Source organism: Lampris incognitus, chromosome 1 (assembly GCF_029633865.1).
Source record: "Lampris incognitus isolate fLamInc1 chromosome 1, fLamInc1.hap2, whole genome shotgun sequence".
NCBI classification, from domain to species: domain Eukaryota; kingdom Metazoa; phylum Chordata; class Actinopteri; order Lampriformes; family Lampridae; genus Lampris; species Lampris incognitus.
Window position 1 is genome coordinate 5135700 of NC_079211.1, and position 27803 is coordinate 5163502.

At 46.3% G+C, this 27803-nt stretch overlaps 1 protein-coding gene across 2 annotated transcripts; it reads right to left on the reverse strand.

Annotated features, from left to right (window-relative positions):
- LOC130120440 (cytochrome c oxidase assembly protein COX18, mitochondrial) lies at positions 1 to 27343 on the reverse strand. Of its 2 annotated transcripts, XM_056288979.1 has the most exons (7): positions 27222 to 27343; positions 26544 to 26978; positions 20123 to 20223; positions 15639 to 15805; positions 15235 to 15350; positions 12368 to 12475; positions 1 to 702 (listed from the first exon to the last, which is right to left on the reverse strand). In XM_056288979.1, exons 2-7 carry the CDS (start codon positions 26961 to 26963, stop codon positions 535 to 537), a joined length of 1080 nt encoding a protein of 359 aa, XP_056144954.1. In that variant the 5' UTR covers positions 26964 to 26978; positions 27222 to 27343; the 3' UTR covers positions 1 to 534. The 2 variants fall into 2 exon arrangements, with proteins under 2 accessions (XP_056144954.1, XP_056144959.1); XM_056288984.1 differs by lacking the exon at positions 12368 to 12475.
- Positions 27344 to 27803: the final 460 nt, after the last annotated feature.

Here is a 27803-nt window from a genome sequence, read left to right on the forward strand (position 1 = left end):
CACAGGATCTTTTCTCATAAATATCACTGTTACAATAACATCTCTTATGCAGGAACACAATGCAAAAAAAAAGGTTCCCAGCAAAGATTTGGATTCCTCTCCGATACTAACCACATTTCAGAAACACAACATGGAGAAGGTCCAGAGAAACACAACGTGGAGAAGGTCCAGAGACACCAGGACCCTGGGGTCTTGGTGGTTAAATACGTGGGGAGAGGCCACAGACAGAAACACTGACAGTGAAAGCAATGCTGCATTTATTTCCTCCCACATGTCAAGTTACTGAATCATTTGCAGGTTTGATGTGAAATGTTAGCTTGTCCACTATGGAGCCTGGTATCAAACGGTTTCCCAAGGTTTTCATCCCAACCAAAGAATTGAATTTCAATTCGCCGTTTGTGTCCATCCACTGAAATACAACTCGCCAACACCGTCTTTTCTTCCTGACAGACGGAACCGTCTTTCTCTGATGAGAGGACTGAACAGGCCAGAAGGAGCGTCTCCGCCAGTCAGCTCCTCCTCCTTTCTTGGTCCTCATTTGAAGAACTTTGCCTGGAAGGAGGCCAGCAGGTCCCGGTAGGGTGTGTTGGAGTGGGAGGGAAGGGGAGGGATGTGACAAAGCCTCTGGAAACGAGGGGAGCGCAGGAGGAGGTTATGGCCCAGTCCCACCAAACTGGAAGTCATCCAGTACAGTGCTATGCTCTGCAGAGAGAGAGAGAGAGAGAGAGAGAGAGAGAGAGAGAGAGAGAGAGAGAGAGAGATGTTTATATCCAACTTTCACAGTGTAGTTTTGAATAAAAAAGAGTTGATGGAAACAGCACACATCACATAAAATCCCCCAAATTTTTCCCTAAAACTCCTGTACACTCATCTGGAGTGGATGGACCTAGTTGGTAAAAAGAAACGACTGGCTCCCTTATAGCAGTGGTTCTCAAACTTTTTCTGTCATGCCCACCTTTGGAGGGAGAAAAATGTTCATGCCCCCCGCCCCAACAAAATGGTGACAAAATGGGCCAAGTTTAACTTCATTTAAATAACATCAAGATCATGAACATTCCTTTCACTTTTCTTTCAGTAATTTCTGTTGTGCAAATAACAAACCCAAGTTCCACTTCAACTTTATCAAACCTCTTTTTGTGACGTTTGTCACTAGACTGCTCCACCAGTCTGTGGGCTTTTTTTCAAGAACAGAGAGAAACGAAATAAATTTGAATAAAAATCACTTTGCTAGAACAATAACAAAGTTCAATCTGTGCAAAAAAAGAACAAATGCTGATATTTGGGAAAAACAGTGAGCAAGTCCGTTTGTGAGAGCTCAAGTCTTGTCACTGCATTAGTGCTGCAGAGCCTGTTTTGCACTGCACGTCTTTTCAAAATGGGCTTGCAGACTTGACACTGCCACTCTCAAGTCATGCTCCATGTTGAGCTTAGGTCTATACTGGGTTTTAATTGAGGCAGCAGCAGAAAAGCCCACCTCATCTCACAGAGACAGGATGTGGCGAAGGGAAGCAGAATGCCCACAGCCCTCTGTCCTATGACTGGATACTCCCTCTCCACACCACGCCAGAACTCACTCAGTGTCTGAGCTGTGAAGCTCAGCCTCAGGGTGGAGTCAGATGTCATCTCCATGAGCTGGTCCTCTTCAGCAGAGCTGAAATCAGCAGGTGCTGCTGCATTGAATGGATCTGTCACCCAGTCATACTGAGCACTGTTGTTTGGGAGGTATTTTTGAAAGAATCCTCTCAGGGAAGAGATGTGCTCCTTAAGACATGAAATCACTGGTTTCAACAAATTCCCCCAGATTCTCAAAGAAATCAGTATTTCCTTGATCAAGTCGCCTGCCCCACATCTCAAGCTTTCGAGTGAATGAACTGATCTTGTCTGCCAGGTGAGGCAGGTGCTTGTCTCTGCCTTGAGGCTGGAGATTTAATTCATTCAGCTCTCCAAATATATCACTGAGATAGGCCAGTTTCATCAGAAATTGTTCATCACTAAACTTGCTTGCAACTTCATGCATACGCTCCTCCTCCAGAAACACCTGAATTTCCTCTCTGAGCTCAAAGACTCACGACAACACTTTACCTCGCGAGAGCCACCTAGCTTCGCTGTGAAGCAACACAGGTGAATGTTCAGCTCCCATCTCCTCACAAAGTACAGAGAACAGCCGTACTCTCAGGGGTCTTGTTTTGATGAAATTGACCACATAACAACATCGGTCAAAACCTCATTTAGGTCGGGGCTAATCCGTCTTGATGCTAGCGCTTCTCTGTGTATGACACAGTGCGTCCATTGCACATTTGGTGAGACCCTCTTGATTAGTGCCTGCAATCCCTTCATTTTCCCTGCCATGTCTGTGCACCATCCATGCAAACGCCTGCACAGTTCTCCCACGTCAGCCCGTGTTCTGTCAGGTAACAGTTAAGAAGCCTCAAGAGCTCATCAGCTGTCGCTCTACTTGGGACGTACCTGCAAAACAGCAAATCCTCACACAGTGACTCTGACGTGACAAAGCAAACCTAAGCAATAAACAAGCAGTCTTTATTGCTGTCAGTAGCCTCGTCCACTTGTAAGGCCAAACGTTTGTCTTTCAGTTTTTCAGTGAGTTGTTCTTCAAGGTCATTTGAAATGTCACATATACGTCTTGCAGCTGTATCATTGGACAGAGGGACAGCCTTCAATTTTGCAGCGCTTGTCTCATCAAACATGGCTGACACCATATCTAACACTGCGGGAAGTACGAGCTCCTCTGCTGTTGTGTGTGGTTTCTTGCACTGGGCATTTCTGTATGTGACTTTGTGCGATGCCATTAGTGTTTTGTTGTTCACTGATGCAGCTTTTACAAAGCCATGTTCCTGCTGACGGTATGCACCAAGTCTTCTCTGGAAGAACTCGAGTGGCTTATTGACGTGACTGGGGTGTAATGTCTCTAAGTGTCTTCTTCATGTGTTTAGTCTCATACTACCAGCTGCCAGAGTTTTCAGACATAAAATACACACTGGTCTCTCCTCATCGCCCACCACATTCACCGTGAACCCTGGAGCAAGATAGGCTTCGTCATATTTTCGTAGCGTGGTCTTTGGTCGAGGACAGTCAGCTAAGCACTTTGTCTTGTTTGTCTCGGAAGCATCGTCTGTCTTTCTTTTCGTCCCTGTCAAATATCTCTCCGTTCTGTCATCCTACAGACGGTCGGTCTCATGAAGCATGTTTTGTTGACTGTTCCACCGTGAAAATGAAGAAGAGTCCGACGTCAAAACAGTAGTTCTGCACTACACCCCCCCCCCGGTCATGCACGTCGTCCCCCCTGTCATGCCTCTGTGGGGGGGGGGGCACACACTTTGAGAAACGCTGCCTTATGAGCAGCCTGACCTATTTTTGTTGGTATTTACAATGCGACAGTTTAGGGCCCGCATGCACGGACCCCTCTTCATCTCGCCACTGTCGTATCAAAGACCTCGAGCACTGTGTCTACGGTATGTTCGAAAGGTGTGCCCGCCGTAATGATTGACATGTGCACTACTGCGTAGTACCCAGTAGAATAGACGACGTCACACAGCGAAAAGCCCGAGGAGCGTGCCTATGAGGTAAGTAGGACTCATCTCCACACGTGTTTTGTGTTTGTAAGGGCTACGTGCAGACATAAATAATATTGTTTATGTGCGGGTGCGTCGTCACCAATAGCGTCTTCATCTGTTATGGCGCTCCGCCGCCAGATGTTGCTAAGTAGGCCAGTCTGTCACTAGCTTGGCCTTGCTCTTGTGACTCCTCTTCTGCAGCACGGCGGTCTGCTACTGATCTTTTCATTTGGGCGTCAACTATGCGGTGCACTTTGCTGTCGCTGGTCTCTTTAGAGCTTCGTGTTTTAACTTCCTTCATTCGCTGCTGCCATTAGGATGTTATGCGACGTGTGACTGGGATGGGCAGGCCGGGGCCCACTTTGACCATGGCGCTGACTCACTACGCTGGTCTGTTGATACGTGACCCTCACATCTGATGTCTCAATCGTACCGAGAAGTTGTTGTGCTCTTCTGTGTGTGAGTTGATACTGAGATACTTTACTGATCCCCGTGGGGAGATTCCTCTCTGCATGTCACCCATCCTAGCTGTGTAGCTAGGAGCAGTGGGCAGCCGCCGTGCAGCGCCCGGGGACCAACTCCAGGTTCGTCTTGCCATGCCTTGCTCAGGGGCACAGACGGGAGTACTAACCCTAACATGCATGTCTTTCTGATGGTGGGGGAAACCGGAGCACCCGGAGAAAACCCACCGCAGACACGGGGAGAACATGCAAACTCCACACAGAGGACGACCCAGGATGACCCCCAAGGTTGGACTACCCCGGTGTTCGAACCCAGGACCTTCTTGCTGATTATTATAACTGATTATTAACTGATTATTATATATCAGATGTGCTGACATAAAGCAAGTAGGCCTACATGCTTGCAGCTATGATGCTTTCTTTGCAAGCAAGCGTCACAGTCGGTCCTCCCTGAGGCACGCTCAGAGTGAGCTCCCCCGAAAGCCACGGTGTCGATCTCACACTGCACAGATGATCGCAGTTGACTATTATGTTCCTCTCCTTTTCTTTGATAAACTGAGAGTGATGGGAGTATAACTATTTTGAGAACGTAGAGGCTGACTGCCCCCATCGCAGCCATCTCAGGGGGACATTTTTTTTCTGGTGGCTCTCTGGCGGAAGTGGCGTGGTGCGGATGAATTATTAAAAAAAAAAAAAACAATAATCACTTCATTTCAGGTGGTAACACGTTACCTGACATAGTAACTGTAATAATATAACCAAAATCAGGCTTCTGGGTAGCGTAGCAGTCTATTCCGCATACGTCCAGAGTACAGGACTGTCCCATTGGAGTGTGTTGAAGTCCAGACAGACGAGTCAGTGAAGTTTGAAGTTTCTCGATACTGAAGCGGTCAGAATTTTTCGTCTGTAAGAAGCTAAACGATGCCTGACACCATTTTATGCCTGGTTCCAGGAAAAGTGAGCGTATTCTTACCTAGTCTTGAACCTAGTCTTACGTGGTTGACCCGTTTTTGAATCTGCTTGCTGCTATTCAATTTTATTTCCCTTCAGGGATGAATAAAGTTGACCTCTTCTATTTTTTGGGGGGGGGGGGTTTGCCCCTTTTTCTCCCCAATTGTACCTGGCCAATTACCCTATTTTGCGAGCCGTCCCGGTCTCTGCTCCACCCCCTCTGCCGATCCGGGGAGGGCTGCAGACTACCACATGCCTCCTCCCATACATGTGGAGCCACCAGCCGCTTCTTTTCACCTGACAGTGAGGAGTTTCACCAGGAGGACATAACATGTGGGAGGATCACGCTATTCCCCCCAGTTACCTTCCCCCCCAAACAGGCGCCCTGACCGACCAGAGGAGGCGCTAGTGCAGCGACCAGGACACGTACCCACATCCGGCTTCCCACCTGCAGACACGGCCCATTGTGTCTGTAGGGACGCCCGACCAAGTTGGAGGTAACACGGGGATTCGAACCGGCGATCCCCGTGTTGGTAGGCAACGGAATACACCGCTACGCTACCCGGACGCCCTAAAGTTGACCTTTTCTTCAGCAGCAAAGAGAGCAGGACTGCTTGGAGTGACAATTGGCCCAAAATGAGAAGGGAGACATAAGTTATCTGACAACACCAACAACACCGGGAGGCTCCTGGTGCTGTTGGTGTAGATAACTTATTTGTGTGCGTCCAAGTTCCCAGAGAGACACAATAACATGACACCCCCAATATCAACAAGCAGCTGTGGATAAAACACCGAGGGCCTTGAAGTGACATGAGTGAGTGTACTGTTTGTAACACAGGCTGGAACGCTTCCATCCACTTATTATTATCTGTCCACATCTCTGACCCTCAGACATGAACACACAGTTCTCTCTCTGTCTGTCTGTCTGTCTGTCTGTCTGTCTCTCTCTGTCTTGCTCTCTCTCTGTCTCTGTCTCTCTCTGTCTGTCTGTCTGTCTGTCTGTCTGTCTGTCTCTCTCTGTCTTGCTCTCTCTGTCTGTCTGTCTGTCTGTCTGTCTGTCTGTCTGTCTCTCTCTGTCTTGCTCTCTCTGTCTGTCTGTCTGTCTGTCTGTCTGTCTGTCTGTCTGTCTGTCTGTCTCTCTCTCTCTGTCTCTGTGTCTCTCTGTCTCTCTCTGTCTTGCTCTCTCTCTGTCTTGCTCTGTCTGTGTCTCTCTGTCTCTCTCTGTCTCTGTCTTGCTCTGTCTGTCTGTCTCTCTCTGTCTTGCTCTCTGTCTGTCTCTCTCTCATATACAGACATACAACCTTCTCTGCTCATCTTATCACATCTTGCCTGGATGTGCATTCATCTCCAGACAGGAATGTATGTGTCTGAACATTATGCAGGCATGTATGCACAAGTGTATGGAGGAGTGTGTGTAAAGGTTCGAGTCTTCTCCTTCTCTGCTCCATTCACCTTCACACACACACACACACACACACAAGCTAGAAACACAGTAGAAATGAAAATATTTTCTCAAGAACAGACTCCTCGCTAACACACACACTCAAAATCCTGCACACACATGCACACACAACATGACTGATGAGGATGGTGGGGAGCACTAACCCACACCTGCAGGGTTATGACTGAATCCTTAAGGAGTCGTGTGTGGGTAGTGTGGGTAGTGTGCTTTAACACATTCTATAAAAAAATGATTGTGTGTGTGTGCGCGTGTGTGCGTGCGCGCGTGTGCATATTTCACAAATTGGGGTTAAAGAGGAGGTAATCTGATAAGCAAACTTCAGTGTTTCCCATACATGGATTTATTTGTGGCGGCCCGCCACAATATCAACATTGACCGCCACGTATTGATTTTCTATTTTATCATTTATGGTCATGCTGCTTCTCTGTGCTGTCCTCTGCCCACTGCTTCAGTGGAGGCTCAGTGCAGCCTCAGTGCATGCTCTCTGCACGGGATGGGGCTGCAGGCTAAGTCCAGGCTCAGTGCAGGCTCGGTGCATGCTTTCTGCATGGGGGGGGGGGGCGCCGCAGGCTCAGTGCAGGCTCAGTGCATGCTCTCTGCATGGAACGGGGCTGCAGGCTCAGAGCATGCTCAGTGCAGGCTCGGAGCATGCTCAGTGCAGGCTCGGAGCAGGCTCAGTGCAGGTTCAGTGCAGGCTTGGAGCAGGCTCGGAGCATGCTCGGTGCAGGCTCGGAGCATGGGACGGGGCTGCAGGCTCGGAGCATGCTTGGTGCAGGCTCAGTGCAGGTTCAGTGCAGGCTTGGAGCAGGCTCGGTGCAGGCTCGGAGCATGCTCGGTGCAGGCTCAGTGCAGGCTCGGTGCAGGCTCGCTGCATGCTCGCTGCATGGGACGGGGCTGCAGGCTCCGTGCAGGTTCACTGCAGGCTGCACACACATGGAGCCGACAGCAGAGCGGAGAGGCTGGCTGGACACAGTAAACCAGCTGAAGTGAAGATAACGCAAAGATTACTGGAGTTGATGACAACTACGCTTGTTACTGTCAGTGCAATAAAAAGTAAAAAGCTGGGCGTCCGGGTAGCGTAGGAGTCTATTCTGTTGCCTACTAAAAGGGATTTCCGTATCGAATCCCTGCGTTACCTCCAGCTTGGTCGGGCGTCTCTACAGACACAATTGGCCGTGTCTGTGGGTGGGAAGCCGGATGTGGGTATGTGTCCTGGTCGTTGCTTTTGATGTCAGGAATTTTATTTATTTATCCATCCATCCATTATCCAAGCCATCCAAAGGAATTGAATTGAGTGCAACTGGACTTGGTATATATCCGTGAAGACGTTTCGGCTCTCATCCAAGAGGATAAATATCTGAGTTTCATCACCAGCCAGTCAGACTAGCTTGGTCTAGTCAGAAAGGCACGAACTGATGAAGCCTCTTGGAGGAGAGGCAAAACGTCTTCACGGATCTATACCAAGTCCAATTGCACTCGATTCAACTCCTTTGGATAACCATGATCTGGAAGAATGAGAACATTCAGACATTATCCAAGCCACTTATCCCAACCGGGGTCACGGGATGCTGGAGCCTATCCCAGCAGGCATTGGGCAGCAAGTGGGGAGACACCCTGGACAGGCCGCCTGGCTACCACAGGGCATTTGTTTGTTTGTTTGTTTGTTTATTTATTTTCCCTCCCATTTTCTCCCCAATCACCCCACTCTCCCGAGCTGTCCTGATCGCTGCTCCACCCCCTCTGCTAAACTGGGGAGGGCTGCAGACTACCACATGCCTCCCCCGATATATGTGGAGGCCCCCTTCCCCCCGAACAGGTGCCCCGACTGACCAGAGGAGGCACTAGTGCAGCGACCAGGACACATACCCAAACTCGGCTTCCCACCCACAGACACGGCCAGTTGTGTCTGTAGACACACCCAAGCAAGCCGGAGGCAACACGGGGATTGGATCCAGTGATCCCTGTGTTAGTAGGCAACAGAATAGACCGCTACTCTACCTGGACGAACATTATTTATTTTACTGACATTTTAGATTTCGTTCCAGTGAGATATTATTGAGTTTATATTGACTTTGCTGTTGTGAACATTACTGTTGTTGCTCTAGAGACAGTATTTACTTGTATTTAAAATACAAATCAATTCTGATGTTGTTCTGGATTTATTCTTTTTCATAAAAATAATTTTAAAAAATCTTAGTACTGAAAAAGAACTGGGCCGACAAGAGTATGGATAAGATACAGATAAAATCCTAACGTCCCTACAGCTGGTTAGACTTTGGGAGGACGAGCAAATCACAGTTCAAAGGAAGAGCTCCTCAGTCAACTGCTTCCCTAAAAACAAAATGAAGAAATTCTGTGAGATCATCCTGGAAAGACTTATAAAATCCACCAGTAAGCCTGTCATTCCCAGGTGATTTGTTGAGGGGTTAGGGGGATGTAACAGGGTTGCCCTATAGCTTTTTAACGTTCATACATTCTTTCTTTCAGACCCACTGCATTCCGCCTGCTCGGTCTTAAAAACAAAAGACTGACAGCAGACTATACCTCGACAAATATCTAGAGCATCTGCTAAATGAACTTGTAACATTGTAAATCCTTCACTGTAAGCCCCTGAACCCCAATAAGTGGCCCACGGGCCAGGTTCGGCTCGCGAGAGCCAAATGTCTGGCCCGCGCCAACCCATTGCCACTATCACACCTGTCATAACATGTGAAATAAAGTGCGTGCTGCTCTATTTTGACCTCACACCACACCGTACACTTGACCAATGCTGTAGAGAGCGTGTGGACGTAAGGCGTACTCCGCGCTCTCCGCGGTCCTTGACTAGACAGAGCCACTCACTAGTTAAGTCACAGATAATACCGGTCCTAAACCAAGAACAATGGCCTGCATGAAAAAGCGGAAAGCCAACCAGAAACACTGTCAGTTCAAATCTGACTGATCTGATCAGTTTTGTTTTATTTTATCGGACCACACCAATGCCACACCGAAATGTTTGATATGCATGCAGACCGTAGCTATCTGCACAGCAGATCATCTCAAGTAGCACTTCCAACACTATGCATGCTGCCAGTTTTAATGCCAACTACCCTACGAAATCAGATCACCACAAACAAACTAGCAAATATGATAACATCGTACAAACACTCCCTTTCTACTATCTGTAAATCAACATTGACACAAGGGAGTGCAACAGCTGCATCACTGCATGTTTCATGCAACCTTGCTAAAGCTAAGAAGACATTCACTGATGCAGAGCTGATTAAAACGTGTGCAACTGATATGGATGGTGAAGTTTTAAGTCATGATGAGAAAAACAAGAAAACGGTTGTGGAGCTGTTAAAGCAGGTGCCATTGTCGGCTAACACGGCAACAAGAAAAGTAGAACTTTTAGTGGAGGAGTGTTTTCCCAATCTACTCACTGATTTGAAGAAAGCAGAAGCCGTATCACTAGCCATAGACTCGTCCTGTGACCGAACCGATATGGAACAGCTATCTGTGCTCAAGGTTTTTTTGATGAGAAGACCTTTCGGGAAGAGCGCCTTTGTTTGCTTCCTCTGCCTGGGCGCACAACTGGGGAAATCGTCTTTAATGAGTTAACACGGTTCTTTGAGAAGAATGGCTTGGACGTGAGCAAGATTGTGTCTGTTGTCACCAATGGGGCTCTGGTCAATGGTGGGACAACACAAAGACTTGGAACCAGGCTTGCAGCTGTTAACCAAGCGCCCTTAGCATTTCATTGCATCACTCACAAATCAGTGTTGTGCGCTAAACTGTGTGGGGAAATGAGTAAATGGATACCTTGATGAGACTCATAAATTTCGTTCACAAGCATTCTAGTCTGCAGCAGTGCCTTTTCAGAGCACTGCTGGAGGAAATGTCAGCCAAACACAAGGACCTTTTGCTGCATAATGATGTCCACTGGCTGAGCAAAGGCCGGATGTTGGAGGGTGTGCGACCTGCACAATGAGCTTGTGTCATTTTTATCCGGATTACGGAGCCAAAAAGCCCAAGAATATCAGAGGTTTTTAAGTGACAATGAGGTGATGGCATGTGTTATTTTGTTGCGTGACATCATGTCTCATCTAAATCACCTTAATCTGCCATTACAGGGCGAGAACTACACTGTTGCAGACATGTCCGAGGCGGTCGAAGCTTTCCGGTCAAAGCTGAACCTTTTGGAGAGAGACATTCACAGGAGGAAGTTGCACTTTCCACGTCTGCACGAGTATTGCAAGAAGAATGAAATGCGGGAGGATCCAGCGATGAAGGATTTCGTGACGAGCCTGGCAGAAAACTTCAAGGAACGATTTGTAAGCTCCCCTAAACTCTCAGGCGACATCCTCCTCTTCCTGAGACAGCCATTCTCCATTTTGGCTGACGGCCAGTGGACTGCAGAGGCCAAAAGGCTGGTGGTACCTTTCATAGACGAGGCAACTCTTCAGATGGAGGTCTTGGAGATGGGGAACATCTGATTTGCTCAGAGCACAACACAAGGGCGTTGGGGTGAGTAACTTTTGGATCAACGTGGTTCCCCAAGCTCACTTCAGAAACTTGAGAGCTATTGAAATGCTCCTACTCACAATTTTCCTCTCCACGTACACATGTGAGTCATCGTTTTCTTCAAAGAACTCGATCGAGAACCAGGAAAGAAACAGACTCTCCAGTGCACATCTTGGCCAGTGCCTCAGGCTTGCCACAACAGAGTACAAGCCTGACATGAGAAGGATTGCCTCATCCCATCGCTCTCCCTTCTCCCACTGACTGGTGGATGAACATCCATTTATTTTTGTTCATAGTTAAATGGTTGGTTTTGGACTTTTGTTTCAAGAGTGCTTTTATTTTTCTTGTGTGACCCTCAACACAGGCTTTAAGAATCCCAGGCCTAAATTATTACCACCACTACTACTATTACTACTACTACTACTACTATTACTGCTACTACTACTATTACTGCTACTACTACTACTAATAATAATAATAATTGTAATAGCAGCAATAACAACATCTGCACATAGAAAAACTTTTATTGGCGCAATGGAAAAAAACTTTGATGTTGTGGCCCTTGGCTTGGCATGAACCCTGATGTTGTGGCCCTTGGCTTGGCATGAACCCTGATGCTGTGGCCCTTGGCTTGGCATGAACCCTGATGTTGTGGCCCTTGGCTTGGCATGAACCCTGATGTTGTGGCCCTTGGCTTGGCATGCATGACATAACTTGGCCCTTGGGGAAAAGTAATTGGGGAGCCCTGCTATAAGCCTGGTTTAACCAGTGTTATTTTGTGATTGTTATTTTTTATGTCGCACCGTGCGATCACTCACAAAAATGTGAAAGATTACTTCAGTTTAGGGCGTCCAGGTGGCGTAGCAGTCGATTCCGTTGCCTACTAACACGGGGATCGTCGGTTCGAATACCCGTGTTACCTCCGGCTTGGTCGGGCATCCCTACAGACACAATTGGCCGTGTCTGCGGGTGGGAAGCCAGATGTGGGTATATGTGTCCTGATTGCTGCACTAGCACCTCCTCTGGTCGGTCAGGGCACCTGTTTGGGGGGGGGGGACTGGGGGGGAATAGCCTGATCCTCCCACGCGCTACGTCCCCCTGGTGAAACTCTTACTGTCAGTTGAAAAGAAGCGGCTGGCGACTCCACATGTATGGGAGGAGGCATGTGGTAGTCTGCAGCCCTCCCCGGATCAGCAGAGGGGGTGGAGCAGAGACCGGGACGGCTCAGAAGAGTGGGGTAATTGGCCAAGTACATCCATCAATCCATTATCTGACCTGCTTATCCTGCTCTCAGGGTCGTGGGGATACTGGAGCCTATCCCAGCAGTCACTGAGCGGCAGGCGGGGAGACACCCTGGACAGGCCACCAGGCCATCACACAGGGCCCACACACACACACACACACACACACACACTTACAGATGGCACTGTGGCAGCGATAGGGATCATCACCACCGAGAAAGCTCTGATGAAGTTTGTCGCAGTTTTCTGGAAACGAGAAACCTCCAATCTCTGCAGGGCGAAGAACTGACAGGAGAGGAAAGGAGAGAAACAATGTCATCACAATTCTGATGCTCCACATCGGCTTCATGAACAGTGTGGTCAAGTCTGTGTTCAGACTGCCAGGCCAAATCCTTTTCTCACATCTCTTTTTTTGGGGAGGATTCCCCCCCTTTTTCTATCCAATTGTACTTGGCCAATCACCCCACTCTTCCGAGCCATCCTGGTCTCTGCTCCACCCCCTCTGCCGATCCGGGGAGGGCTGCAGACTACCGCACGCCTCCTCCAATACATGTGGAGTCACCAGCCGCTTCTTTTCACCTGACAGTGAGGAGTTTCACCAGGGGGATGTAGCGTGTGGGAGGATCATGCTATTCCCCCCAGTTCCCCCCCCCCCATCGAACAGGCGCCCCTAACTGACCAGAGGAGGCGCTAGTGCAGCAACCAAGACACATACCCACGTCCGGCTACCCACCCACAAACACGGCCAATTGTGTCTGTAGGGACGCCCGACTAAGCCGGAGGTAACACAGGGATTCGAACCAACGATCCCTGTGTTGGTACTTTTCTCACATCTCTGATTTGTACATGGTTATGTTCTGTGGTCTGTACAGGGAAAAAAGACACGTGGAATCAGATTTTTTTTTTTCAAATTAAATTCTTAACCACTTTCGCGTATGGCTTGTTCTGATTCAAACCAATAGTTCTGTAGACGCGTATCAGTTGAACAGCTCAGATCACAAGCAAATGAGATGCAAATAAATACAGTGACAATAAATTCAGCTACAGTAACTACAGCGACAATAACTACAGCTACAATAAATACAGCGACAATAACTACAGCTACAATAACTACAGCTACAATAAATACAGCGACAATAAATACAACTACAATAACTACAGCTACAATAAATACAGCTACAATAAATACAGCTAAAATAAATACAGCTACAGTAACTACAGCTACAATAACTACAGCTACAATAACTACAGCTACAATAACTACAGCTACAATAACTACAGCTACAATAACTACAGCTACAATAACTACAGCTACAGTAACTACAGCTACGATAACTACAGCTACGATAACTACAGCTACAATAACTACAGCTACAATAACTACAGCTACGATAACTACAGCTACAATAAATACAGCGACAATAACTACAGCTACAATAACTACAGCGACAATAACTACAGCTACAATAACTACAGCTACCATAAATACAGCTACAATAACTACAGCTACAATAACTACAGCTACAGTAAATACAGCTACAATAACTACAGTGACAATAAATACAGCTACAATAAATGCAGCTACAATAACTACAGCGACAATAACTACAGCTACAATAACTACAGCGACAATAACTACAGTGACAATAAATACAGCTACAATAAATACAGCTACAATAACTACAGCGACAATAACTACAGCTACAATAACTACAGCGACAATAACTACAGCGACAATAACTACAGCGACAGTAAATACAGCTACAATAACTACAGCTACAATAAATACAGCTACAATAATTACAGCTACAATAACTAGTGACAATAACTACAGTGACAATAACTACAGCTACAATAAATACAGCGACAATAACTACAGCGACAATAACTACAGCTACAATAACTACAGCTACAGTAACTACAGCTACAATAACTACAGCTACAATAAATACAGCTACGATAACTACAGCGACAATAACTACAGCGACGATAACTACAGCTACAGTAAATACAGCTACAATAAATACAGCTACAATAACTACAGTGACAATAAATACAGCTACAATAAATACAGCTACAATAACTACAGCGACAATAACTACAGCTACAATAACTACAGCGACAATAACTACAGTGACAATAAATACAGCTACAATAAATACAGCTACAATAACTACAGCGACAATAACTACAGCGACAATAACTACAGCGACAATAACTACAGCTACAATAAATACAGCGACAATAACTACAGCTACAATAAATACAGCTACAATAACTACAGCTACAGTAACTACAGCTACAATAACTACAGCTACAATAAATACAGCTACAATAACTACAGCTACAGTAACTACAGCTACAATAACTACAGCTACAATAAATACAGCTACGATAACTACAGCGACAATAACTACAGCGACGATAACTACAGCGACGATAACTACAGCTACAATAACTACAGCTACAATAACTACATCGACAGTAAATACAGCTACAATAACTACAGCGACAATAACTACAGCTACAATAACAACAGCTGCCTGAACAGACATCAGGTCAGTTACAACAAATCATGGAGTCAGTCCCAAAGATCAGATTTGAAAAACAAATGGATTTGTTTTTCAAATCTGCGCCTGTGTGCCACATAAGGCACCTGACTGACTCCCTGACTGACTCCCCTGTGATGGGATCCATCACCACTGTGGACTCACAACTTTGAGGAGGGTGGAGAACCTTTACCTTTACTCTTTTATTCACTCAGAGTTACAGGGACATGTTACACACATTAAGACACACACATACACTAACTCTTAACACACATGTATGAATGCCCATCAATGAGCCCCCACCCCTCCCAACAGACAGACTGATAAGCCTGACCCCCGTTAGGTCTCTAGGACCCAATACAGTTAACCTTTTTTACTGGATACAGGACATTCCTGCAATCAACTGAGGTCTTTATCTTCCATCTCCCCCCCCCCTCTCTCTCTCTTCCCTCTCTCTCTCTCTCTCTTCCCTCTCTCTCTCTCTCTCTCTCTCACCTCTGTGATGAACAGGTTGGTGAGTCCAAGGGTGACAGGGAGGATCCAGGTTGAGTCGGGCAGAGTAAGGTCAGAGAACCAGAGAGCGCCCCCTGCTGTTAGCTCTGACTGCAGGGCTACAAAACACAAGCGCCACGTGCGCACACACACACACACACATGGACACGGACACAGACCAAGAACAACAAGCAAAAAACGATAACGGGTTTTCGTTGTGAAGCACTTTCAAACAGACGTATGAACAAAGCATTCAGTGTGACTCCAGGGATTACAAACTGATGCTGCAAAATGAATACTACTTTAAATCTTCTTTTCTTTTTTTTTTACTCCAGTGATATTTAAACAGAAACCTCTCCGCTAGTGCCTTATCAAACTTCTTTAAAACCAGAGTAATGGAAAATTACCAGCTCCAGACTGGGAGCGTGCCAAGCTGAGGTTGCGCAAGGCCAAGGAGAGACACACCCACATGGGCAGCTGGACCCACACCAGCAGGCTGGCCTTGAAGGGGTGGCAGTTGTCCCGGATGTAAAGCTCAGACACAATGCGACGCAGGTTCTTCTTAAACTGGTGCCTGAAAGAACAGTGTGAAGGTAAATGCCATTGAGACATAACAAAATGTACAATGATAAAATCGCATCACTTCAAGTCACTTGACAAATTATTCATTCATTCATTCATCATCAGCGGCTTCTCCGGGGTCGGGTCGCAGTGGCAGCAAGCTAAGTAGGGCACTCCAGACATCCCTCTCCCCAGCAACACCCTCCAGCTCCTCCTGGGGGATCCCAATGCATTCCCAGGCCATATTGGACATGTAGTCCCTCCAGCGAGTTCTGGGTCTACCCCGGGGTCTCCTCCCAGTTGGATGTACCTGGAAAGCCTCCAAAGGAAGGCACGCAGGAGGCATCCAAATCAGATGCCCGAACCACCTCAACTGGCTCCTTTAAATGTGAAGGAGCAGCGGCTCTACTCCGAGCTCCCTCCAGATGTCCGAGCTCCTCCCCCTATCTCTAAGGCTGAGCCCAGACACCCTACAGAGGAAACTCATTTCAGCCGCTTGTATCCGCCATCTCACCCTTTCGGTCACTACCCAAAGCTCATGACCATAGGTGAGGGTTGAAACAAAGATTGACTGGTAAATTGAGAGCTTTGCCTTCCGGCTCAGCTCCCTCTTCACCACAACGGTCCGGTACAACATCTGCATTACTGCTGATGCTGCAGCAATCCACCTGTAAATTTCCCGCTCCATCCTACCCTCACTCGTGAACAAGACCCTGAGATACTTGAACTCCTTCACTTGAGGCAACAACTCATCCCCAACCCAGAGGGAGCAATCCACCATTTTCCAGAACAGAACCATGGCCTCAGACCTGTAGGTGCTGACTCTAATCCCGGCCATTTCACACTCAGCTGCAAACCTCTCCCATGCGCGCTGGAGGTCGCGTTCTGATGAAGCCAACAAAACCACATCATCTGCGAAGAGCAGAGATGCAATTCTGAGGTTCCCAAAATGGGCACACTCCTCACCATGGCTGCACCTTGAGATCCTGTCCATGAATATCACAAACAGAATGGGAGACAAGGGACAACCTTGGTGGAGTCCGACACCCACCGAAAACATGTTTGACTTTGTGCTGAGAATGCAGACACAGCTGTCACTTTGGTTATACAAGGACTGGATGGCTTGTTGCAACTGGCTGGTCAAACTCCCATGCCTCCCTCAGCAATTCCTCAAGGGTAAAGAGGTGGTCCGTTGTTCCATGGCCAGGATGGAATCCGCATTGTTCTTCTTGGATCCGAGGTTCGACAATCAGTCGGAGCCTCCTTTCCAGCACCCTAGAGTAGACTTTCCCAAGGAGGCTGAGCAATGTGATGCCCTGATAATTGAAGCACACCCTCCATTTTCATCATCACTCCATATATCTTATATTGGTACAACTTTACAATAAGACTAACTTTATAAAGGGTATGGATGGTTTATAATTAGTTTATTAATTAGGCTGTGAACACTTTATAAACCATTAATAAGCTGTTCTAACACATTATATACCCAATTTCCCCTTGGGGATGAATAAAGTACCCCTTTCATGACACTCAAGGTCACTGTACATCAAATACAATAAAACAAAGCAGTAAAAAACAATAAAACACACAAGCAAGAGAGCGTTAATCAGCAGGACTTAAAAAAAAGATTAATCTGATGCTATTAATGCTGTTAAAGTGACTATGGTAGTTTAAAAAAGGTGGGTTTTAAGAGCAGTTTTGAATTCTGTAATGGAGTCCAGTAAGCGGATGTGATGGGGAATGGAGTTCCAGAGTTTGGGTGCAGCACAGGAGAAAGCCCTGGAACCCATTGTGCTGAGGTTGATGGCTGGTGGTACCAGTAGACTTGCTGGTGAAGACCGCAGGGTACATGATGACGTATAAGTCTGAAGGAGGTCTTTGAGATAAGCAGGGTATGAAGAGCTTTGAATGTTAATAAAATGTTAGAATTAATCCGCTGTGACACAGGGAGCCAGTGTAATTGAATCAGCAGGGGAGAGACATGCTCAGTGGACTCTGAACATGTAATAATAATCCGTGCTGCAGAATTGTGGATGAGTTGAAGTCAGTGAATAAGTTTGTTGGGGATGCCTGCCAGGATCACACTGCAGTAGCCAATGTATGATGTGACCAAAGCATTGACTAAGACATCCGTGGAGTGTTGTGTTAAAGCACGGTGTAGTCTGGAGATGTTTCGCAGATGGAAAAAGGTAATCCGAGAAACAGTGTTTATATGACTGGAAAAGGAAAGGGTACTATCTAGATTCTAGGATAACACCAAGGCTCTTAGCCTGAGTGGAGACAGGTATGGTTGTTCCAGCAACAGGGAGTGAGAAAATATTAGTTTTTGAGCATGTAGATTTAGTGCCATTGAGGAGTAGCTCAGTTTTACGACTGTTGAATTTCAGATAATTGTCAGTCATCCATATCTGTATATCATGGAGACAAGCAGTGAGGGTACTGGGGGGGGAGAGTGGAAGTGGGCTTAGTGGAGACATAAAGCTGTGTATCATAAGCATAGCAGTGGATACCATAGTGCTGGAAGATGTTGCTAAAGGGAGAAGGTAAATAATAAACAGGAGTGGCCCCAACACTGAACCCATGTGGATCTCCACGAGGAACTACCAAACTTTCTGACCAGTAATTCTGAATATGTACAAAATGTGTCCTGTCTGTAAGGTAGGAAGCGAACCAATACACAGTCCCCCCAACTCCAATGCTAGCCAGACCATCCATGGGAAGCTGATGGGATACAGTATCAAAGACTGCGGTGAGGTCAAGGAGGATGAAGATAGAAAGTAGACCGAAGTCAGCTGCATGAAGGAGGTCATTAGTGATCTTAACCAGGGCTGTTTCTGTGCCATTTTTGGGGCGAAAGCCAGACTGTTGAAAGAGATTATTGTTATCAAGGTACTTGAGTTGAGATGTAAGCACCCTCTTGAGGATTTTGGAGATAAATGGTATATTGGAAATAGGCCATTAGTTGTTTTGGTCAGTAGAATTTAAATCAAGTTTTTTTCAGAGTTGGTTTGATTATGGCAACCTTCAGTGAAGGGGGAACTGTACCAATGGACAGAGAGGAGTTGATGATGGAGGTTATCAAGGAGATGATAGAGGGCAGGCATGTTTTAACTAGGGTTGTAGGAATTTGATTCAGGTGACATGTGGAGGTGCTAGACTTGGTAATAAGTTCGGAATGTGATTTTCAGTTGGAAGACTGAAGTCACATAGGACAGTAGATGGGGACAGTTTCATGGCACTTGCTGATTGTAAGTCAGTTTGCATGAAGTTAGCAGAAGCTAGCTGCTCATGAATGGTTCTAATTTTGGAGTTGAAAAACTTCAAAAAAGCAGAGCATTATTCATTAGAAAGGTTATTGTTCATATTGGTTTCAGGTGGCTTTAGTAAACTTTTAACTGTGGCGAAGAGAGTTCCAGTATTCCCTTCAACTGTACTAATAATATTTGCATAATAGGATGTTTAGCTGTTGAAAGTGAATTTTTGTAATGGCGTATATTATCTGAATACATTTATTTGTGAACAGCAAGTCCAGTCTTGGTGCAAAGCCTCTCAAGGTGCCGACCTATAGCCTTGAGCTGACGTAAGTCAGGTGTGTACCAGTGAACAGTATGGGCAAATGAGACAACCCGTGTTTTATTAGATAAAAAGAAATTAGATAAAAAGGATAATGCTGACCTGCTGCTTGCCAAATAGTGAGCCCACATTAATCTGTACTGTTAAACCTCAGATCTCATTGGTTACTTAGCCACAAGCTAAGCAACTAGCAAGAGATGAGATTCAACAAGATAGATAAAAAGTGTAGCAGTAACTTGATCTTGCCAAATAGTGAGCCCGCATTGATGTATGAAAACTGTTATAACGTGTTTATTAATGGTTTGTTAAGTGTTAACAACCTAATTATAAACCATTTACAAATCCTTTATAAGGGTATACTAATTGTAAAGTGGTACCCTTTTTCTTTGTCACTTCCACTCTTTAAAGTCTCTTTTTAGAACATTAAAAGGCACTTGTGTAGTTTATACAATAAATGGTACATATAAGAAAGCCACCAAGTTTTAACCAAGCGTTCTTTACATTCATCAGAATGTTTGACAACATAAATCTTTTTGTAATTCAAACTTTCATCACTGCTGCTTTCTATAAACAGGCATCAACCGTTAAGGTTTAATTTTTGCTACTAACAGAGAACACAGGATCAGTGACCTTCATAACAAGTTATATTAGCTCCAAGAACCCTAAATCTCCATCCTCCCAGCTGTATCGTCAGCCCTGCCTCTGCTCCTGCCTGTTCGCTACCTGGTGGTTTGTGATGAAGTTTGCTCCTTACCGGCACTGTTGCTCTGTCCAGCCACGCTCTTTGGCTCGGACAGACACTTCATAGCGAAGCCTCTTCGCCAGCTCTGCAATCTCAGTCTGCAGCGCCCCCACCTGGCTGGAGACAACCATAATGGTTACTATGGAAACAGATAAAACAAGTTAATTGGACATCCTTTCTCCGCTCTCAAGAAATTTGGTTTCAGAGAATCACTCATTCAATGGATTAAAATTCTGTACAAATCACCATCGGCTTCTATCATCACCAATGGGTACACATCACAGCATTTTACCCGGCAACATGGCTCAAGACAATAGTGTGTGCTGCTCCTGGCCCTGCTTGCACCTCAACAATGACCTGAAATTTTAATTCCAATCACACTAGCTTAGTACACACACCCATCCACACAAACCATACTCCAAACAACACCCAGTAGGGCAGGAGGTGTGTGAGTTCGGGTCAGACGAACCTGGATGACTCATACCACCACACCCTACCATCTTAACTCCAGACACAACACTACAGCACATTAAGCACCAGGACTACTGGGATGGGAGGATCGCAGTGTGGGTGGGTGGGTGGCCGGCTGGGGGGACCCCTGCCCAGGTGGATTGCTCTATCCTCAGTGCTGTGTCCTGGCTGCTGCATACCGGCAGGGCCACAGTGAGCACTGCCAGGTGTTTTCTGGGGGCCCCTGGGTGGCGTTTCGGTGTAGGGGGCCTCTGGGTGTAGGCTGCAGGTGGGGGGCAGCCAGGATCCGAAATTAACTTTTTGGCTTACCGGCCAAGGGGACTGGTAGATGAAAAAAAAATCTACCGGCCAAGCATATTTTTTACCAGCCAAAATAATTTGTAGCCTTTTTTGTGCCATATATACGTTTTCAGTACATATCAATGAGAGAATGAGGTATTGTGTTGAATAAAAGCTTTTAAAAATGTGACAAGAGCAGATCTGAAGCAAAAATTTTTTTATGTAAAATTAGCCAATGGTTAAAAGATAAAATGTTACAAGTATGATTTCATGTTTTATTTGCAGTATTATTGTAACTACTCGAGTACTCCACATGCCCATCCCTAGTCCCAGACTACTTCTCACTCTAGAGCAGCCACTCTCTTTGCACCGTCCATGAAGTCTGGCCTCCTGCTCCTGACAGAGTCTTGGTGCTACAGATCAACAGCACTGGTTGGGTCATACTCCCTGATCTCGGGAGATGATAGCTGCACGATCAGTAGATCCGAGAGTGTGTCTGAGTTGAGGTTGGACCGCCAATCAGTTTTAACCTGTTTTATGGTGTTGAAGCTAGCACACAGCTAACGTTAGTCATAGCTAGGTGTCACATACTAGTGCTAGTTGGCTAACGTTAGCTACAGCCAGCACGTTGTTTACGCTGGAAAAGGATATTTCTAGATGACAACTGGTGGTCTGGCCTTCTTGCCAATGGCATGCATAGTCCTAAACATGTTCTGCATTCTCCTGCTGGTCTGCTCGGACATGGCGATTTGCGCCTTTACGGGGGATGTTGCGAGGACAGGCTCCGACTGAGCCCGAGAGGCCTTCATACAGGTAATGTGCCATCTAGAGGTCTCGTGTTCCTTGATGTTTTCTACCTTCATTATCTTGTTACCGATGACAAATGAATTGATGCGGGTTTTGGCATCCTGGCGACAGACGGAGCAACTCCTTATCACGGTCTGTATGTTATACTCCAGCCAGCCTCTCGCAGCTCCTTTATCGTCATACCTCCACTTTTCACTAAACTTTCTTTTTTTCAGTTTGGTGGTGACGGTGGTTTCTTCCTCCTCTTCGGGGCATGGTTGTCTTCTTGATGGTGGTTTTGCGTCTTCTAAAATATCGCCATGTAACTGGTGTTGCTCGCTAACGTTAGTTAAAAGAATAGAGTAGGCTAGTACCGAGTTTGATGAGTGCTGCTGTTGTTGTTCCTCTCGAGTGTGTGTGTAATGTTACCTGCCAGTGGTGTCTAGAAACGTTCTAATGCACTTTGATTGGTTGGTTTCTGTTATTGTTGTTGCTATGTTATTGTTCTAATGCACTTTGGTTGGTTAATTTCTGTTATTGTTGTTGCTGTTATTGCTGTTGCTAAGGAGAGAGAGAGGGGGAGAGAGAGCGAAAGCGAGAGAGATGGAGGGGATCAAGTGGTTGGATGTCACTTTTTTTGTTATTCGCCATGTGGCGGGTAGGCTTCTGAGATTTACTCGCCAATCAGAAAACCTACTCACATTTGGCGGGCGGAGAGTGTTAATTTCGGACCCTGGGGGCAGCTGTTGGACTTGCTCCTGTTGCTTGGCTTCTCAGTGATGGGCACCGCGGGTGTGTGGGGACCACATGTCTGGCTGTCTACAGGTGCTGGCAGGGCTCCGTCAGTCCTGGAGGGGTTGCTGTCGGATGGCCTGGGTCGGGTGCATTCGACTACGTAGGTGTATGCTCGGCCCAGATGAGCTGTCCAGCCAGCTGCTTTGTGGCGGGCCTCGCCCTTGTGCCAGGTGGGAATGGGCATGGGGCCCCCTCTGCCTGCCTGCTGGGTAGGCAATCCCAGATGTGTGTCGTTCTGCCTGTCACGGGGCCTGGCTCTGGGCCGGCGGTCTGTCATTGCTGTCTGCGGCCTGTGGGTGCGCCTTGTACCTGTGCCTGGGAGTTGGTGGTGGGGTTGTGCCCCAGGGGTGAGGGCTTGTCTCGTGCTTTTGGGGACTGGTTTGTGCTCCTTGGGGGTGGAGGTGGGTGTTGCTGTGCGGGCTCCTGGCCCCCCTGTGGGCTTGGTGTTCCTCTGGGGTTGCGGTACTTTGGGCTTTGGCTGTAGTCTTGGTCGTGGGGTGTCTGCACGACTGCAGGGCCCGTTGGCGACTGCAGAGCCTGTCTGCTGTTTGGAGGCACTATGATAAGTCGCGGATCTCAGACACTAGAATTAATTGTGGTTAATCACGTGCACTCACAGGTACACACTGCTAGCATCTTCCTCACACATTCCCTGGAACACTCTCCAGATTATTTCCTTCATCCTAGTCCTATCTCCCCCTTTCCTTTTTTTCCCTTGTCTTCTCCTTTCACTATAACTATTGTCCTAAATTTATATCGATAAGATCGATTTTATTGTGTTGTCAAACACATGTTAGGCATTGTTTCTTTGTCAATGTCTCATTACTTCTCCTGGACTGGTGGAGAAGCTTGCGTGAACCAATGATCTGGAGCTTGGCTCCTGGTCACCCAAGGCGGATAGGTCAAGGAGGAGGTTCGCACAGTCCAACAAAGACGTCAACGGGGGAACTGGCGGAAGATGTCTCCAAGTCACAGTGGCAGTGAAGGCGGATGAAGACTGCAACAGAGGGTGGTCCCCAATCGTCTTGGTTTTCCATGCCATTGGACACTGACCACCCCCTGCCAAGGACCATGTGGTGGCTGCAGCCGCATCAGCCTCTCCACATAAAAAGCTATTATGCACAGGCATCCTCCCATTATGTGGCTCCAGGATCGGCCTCTACACCCACCCAAGGACCCAGAGGGAGGACGGCCATACTTGACCCTGAGTGACCAGCGATGATGATGATGAATGTCTCATTAGATACATGAAATTATCTGGAGGAATATTTCCAATAAAGTGGGCAGACCAGGGTCAATGAAAAAAATGCAGATTTGTATACTATGAAAAAGAGATAATTTCATTTGCCTCTACATTTTAATCAGTTTTGTCTGATTAAAAGTTAAATGGATGTTTCTGGTCTTACACGAAAACATTCCATAGAGAGATCCTACTACTACCACTACTATTACTTTCGGCTGCTCCTGTTAGGGGGCGCCACAGTGGATCATCCGTTTCCATCTCTTCCTGTCCTCTGCATCTTCCTCTGTCACACCAGCCACCTGCATGTCCTCTCTCACCACATCCATAAACCTCCTCTTTGGCCTTCCTCTTTTCCTCTTCCCTGGCAGCTCCATATTCAGCATCCTTCTCCCAATATACCCAGCATCTCTCCTCCACACATGTCCAAACCATCTCAATTGTGTCTCTTGCTTTGTGTCTTCAAACCATCCAACCTGAGCTGCCCCCTCTAATATACTCGTTCCTAATCCTGTCCTTCTTCATCACTCCCAATGAAAATCTTATCATCTTCAACTCTGCCACCTCCAGCTCCACCTCCTGTCTTTTCATCAGTACCACTGTCTCCAAACTATACAACATAGCTGGTCTTGCTACCATCTTGTAAACCTTCCTTTTAACTCTTGCTGGTACCCTTCTGTCACAAATCACTCCTGACACTCTTCTCCACCCACTCCACCCTGCTGCCTGCACTCTCTTCTTCACCTCTCTTCCGCACCCCCCGTTACTTTGGATAGTTGACCCCAAGTTGACCCCCTCTCCATTCCATGGAGAGATCGATTTTGTAAATCAAAAAGTGATTTAAGCAGTCATGGTTTTGGTCTTTGAATACTCTGCCAATGCCCTGTACTCTTTTGACAGAAAGCAGCATCTGATTACTTGCACTTTGACGAGTGTAGCATGTGATTAACTTTGACTTTTTCTGAAGTTTTATCATTTCCACCGCTAAACCAGACACAACTCTAACAAACTGGTCAACTCACTTTATAACCAGCAGCTTCTTCTCTGCAAACTAAAATCTTATTTTCTAAAACCTCACCTGAATGAAAATGTCGAAAATCTCCATCAGTGTTCTCACAGTACTCTTCATAAATCTCCTGGTTTACAAAGTAGTGTGTGCTTGTTTAAGGATAGAGTGTCTTTGGAGTCTAAAAATTCTCTCTTTGGCTCTGTTCCCACTTCACTAAGTTTCTCTGACCCTAAAAATGTCAAGGACTCCCTTTTTTCATGTGGGATGTGCTTTCAGCCAACCAGCACAGTAGGAGTAACCTTTCCCACATTTATCAAGACTGACTCACATCTGAGTATACTTCTGCATGCGTGCTAATGTGCATCTATCTTCAAAACACGAGGTGAACAATGCACATGGATACTTCCACAAGTCACACTTCAGTGCATACCTCTACTTGGAGATCTGAGAGGGTTAATTCAATGAAGAATGCACTGAATGATGCACATGCACTTCCATGCAAAAGATATCTACATTTACAATGTGAATCATTTTTAAAGTGATTTGTGATCATATCTGTACATATATTTTGTCCTTACACTAATGACCGGCCCGCTGCAGATGTGATCATGCCAATAGGTAGTGATGCACACTTCTTCTGTAATTGTAGACGCTAATCTTGCACTTTTTTTTAGCAAATCTGGCAAAGTTAAGAATTCCTTTTTACATTTCCTCACGCTTTCATTTTTGTATATATCTAATACTGTCACATACATTCTCGTATTCTTCTTCAGTCGTGTGTTTATGTTTAACTATTAGCGTCTTGGGGAGATTTTTGACTGTTTTTCACAGTGGGCGTGTTTGTGTCTTTGAGACTCGTAGAGACTGAAGAAATGCAATGGGTTGGTAGAATCTATTAGCCAACAAGTAAGAATGTAGAGCTGGAGGTTGGTGTGGGAATGAAGAACGCTTAAAAAGGAAAACTCCAGAGGGAGCTTGTCCTTGGGGAGGCGGGGGTGGTGGTGGGTTTTTTGTTTTTTTTTACTGATTCTGGATGCCTGACATTGTTCCACAAGCAATCGAGATAAACATAAGAACACAGTTTACTCAAACAATTCATTTTGGCTTGTGGTCTAATGACCTTTGGACGTCAATGTTGAGGGAGTCTTCCAATAACAAAAGCTTCAACGTGACAAGTCCATATTTGTTTCCATCAAATAAAGACCAAGACTTTTCTGTCCTCTGGAAGAACTGTCTAGCAGACATGTGACTCCAGTTTGCCCCCTGCTGTCGATAAAACTACACTGGCATCTCCCAGTTGGCTTGTCGGACACTGACACTCGCAGAAAGTTGAATCAGTTCATCTGGACACGTTTATCTCAATAAAGGTTGTGTCCAGATGAACTGATTCAACTTTCTGTGATTTTCTTACCTGGATTATTGAGCTGGCATAAAGACAGACACTGACACTGTTCTACAGCTCTGTCCTGGGTTTCATCAAATCACTTAGATACATATGACATAAAAATATGGTGATAGGAATGAAAATATTGTCTGTGAACTTCATAATGCAAGAACTTTGAAACATCATAGAAAACTGAATAAGTAAATCAACATAACCTACTGATATCTGCACTGCAATACATTTTTCTCACCTGTTTGGTAAAAAGTACCACTTATTTATAAAAAACTAGGATATCAAAATGGATGAGTCAATCTTGTCAAAACACATATTTGACTGAAAAACAAAGAACTCTGGGGTCCTAGGATATGGTGTTGATTTACTTGGGCTAGTCGCCTGACCAGTGTTGCATGTGTAAATTCAAGTACAATTAAACGTATTTGCTTTTTTTTCTGCTCAGTTTAACACAGACCTTTGCGATGATGACCATCTGGTAGGCGCCCAGGGGGAGAGTGATGAGGGTCCTAAGAGCCAGCGTGGTGCACATGATACTGGCCCACCAGGGCAGTCCAGTAGTCTGCTGAACACTGACCAGTAATTGCTCGGTCAGATGGATCGGGGTGGAGTCTGATAGGCTCCCATACAAACCAGTTCCATCCACACTGCTGCTGGACGCCCGTCTGCATGGAGGTCTGACATTGACAGTATGAGGGCTGCCTGAGTAGAGGCCATGAGGTGTAAATACAGGACAAAGGTGGCTCTGATGTGGTTTGTGATTGCAGCTGATGGAAGCGTTGCTCATGGTTCGAGTCAGAGGTTTGAGTGACAGGAACTGGTGCAAAGTCTTGAGAGAGCCAGGTCTCCTGGGCACTGTGGCCCTCAGGTGCAGCATTGTGGTGCTGGGTATCTGAATGGATGTGTAAACGGGATGGTAAATCAGTATTTTACGGACACTTCATCTCAGTGATAAAACAGTCTTGTGTATAACAGCAACAATATTCCGCCTCCATGCTGTGCTCAGAGAGTCGGGTCTAATACAGCCGGATGGGATGCCCTTTCAGACCTTTACACAACTAGCTAGCTAGCTTAGCAAATCACTCGAGCTGGGTTATCGTTCTGCTATTGTGCATGCACATGGAATGAGACTCACCCTGTAACGACGCGGATCACAGGCCCGGGTGTCTGTGCGTCTGAAGCTTGCACTCAGTTACTCATGCAAAAATATCTTGGGCATTAATCCATTTTGAACTGTATTTCAGAACGCTCGTAGTCGCGCACATCTGACGTCATTCGTGTGGCGGTTAAATATGACGTCATAGTGAACAAGCTTTCGCTCAGAAAACATTTGAGGTTAAAATAACGTCACATCGCCATTATATTTACGACAATGTACTTTTCTGTATTTTGAAAAAAGAGACCGGTGTTTGAAAATAAAGACGACCGAATTTATTCCCAAGTAATTCCCTTCAATCTGCCTTCTGACCGCTAGATGTCCTCAGAGCACCGCTTCATGACGTGCTGTAGGCGCTCGTTCACCAAGCTGCTTCGGACCTGCGGGCAGGCGCCCCATCTGGTCCGGAGAGAGGAGGATGAGGAGAAGTGAAGACGGGTCAGGTTCAGTGTGAAGACCTTCAGACAGGCGCCCCATCTGGTCCGGAGAGGGGAGGATGAGGAGAAGGGGAGACGGGTCGGGTTCAGTGTGAAGACCTTCAGACAGGCGCCCCATCTGGTC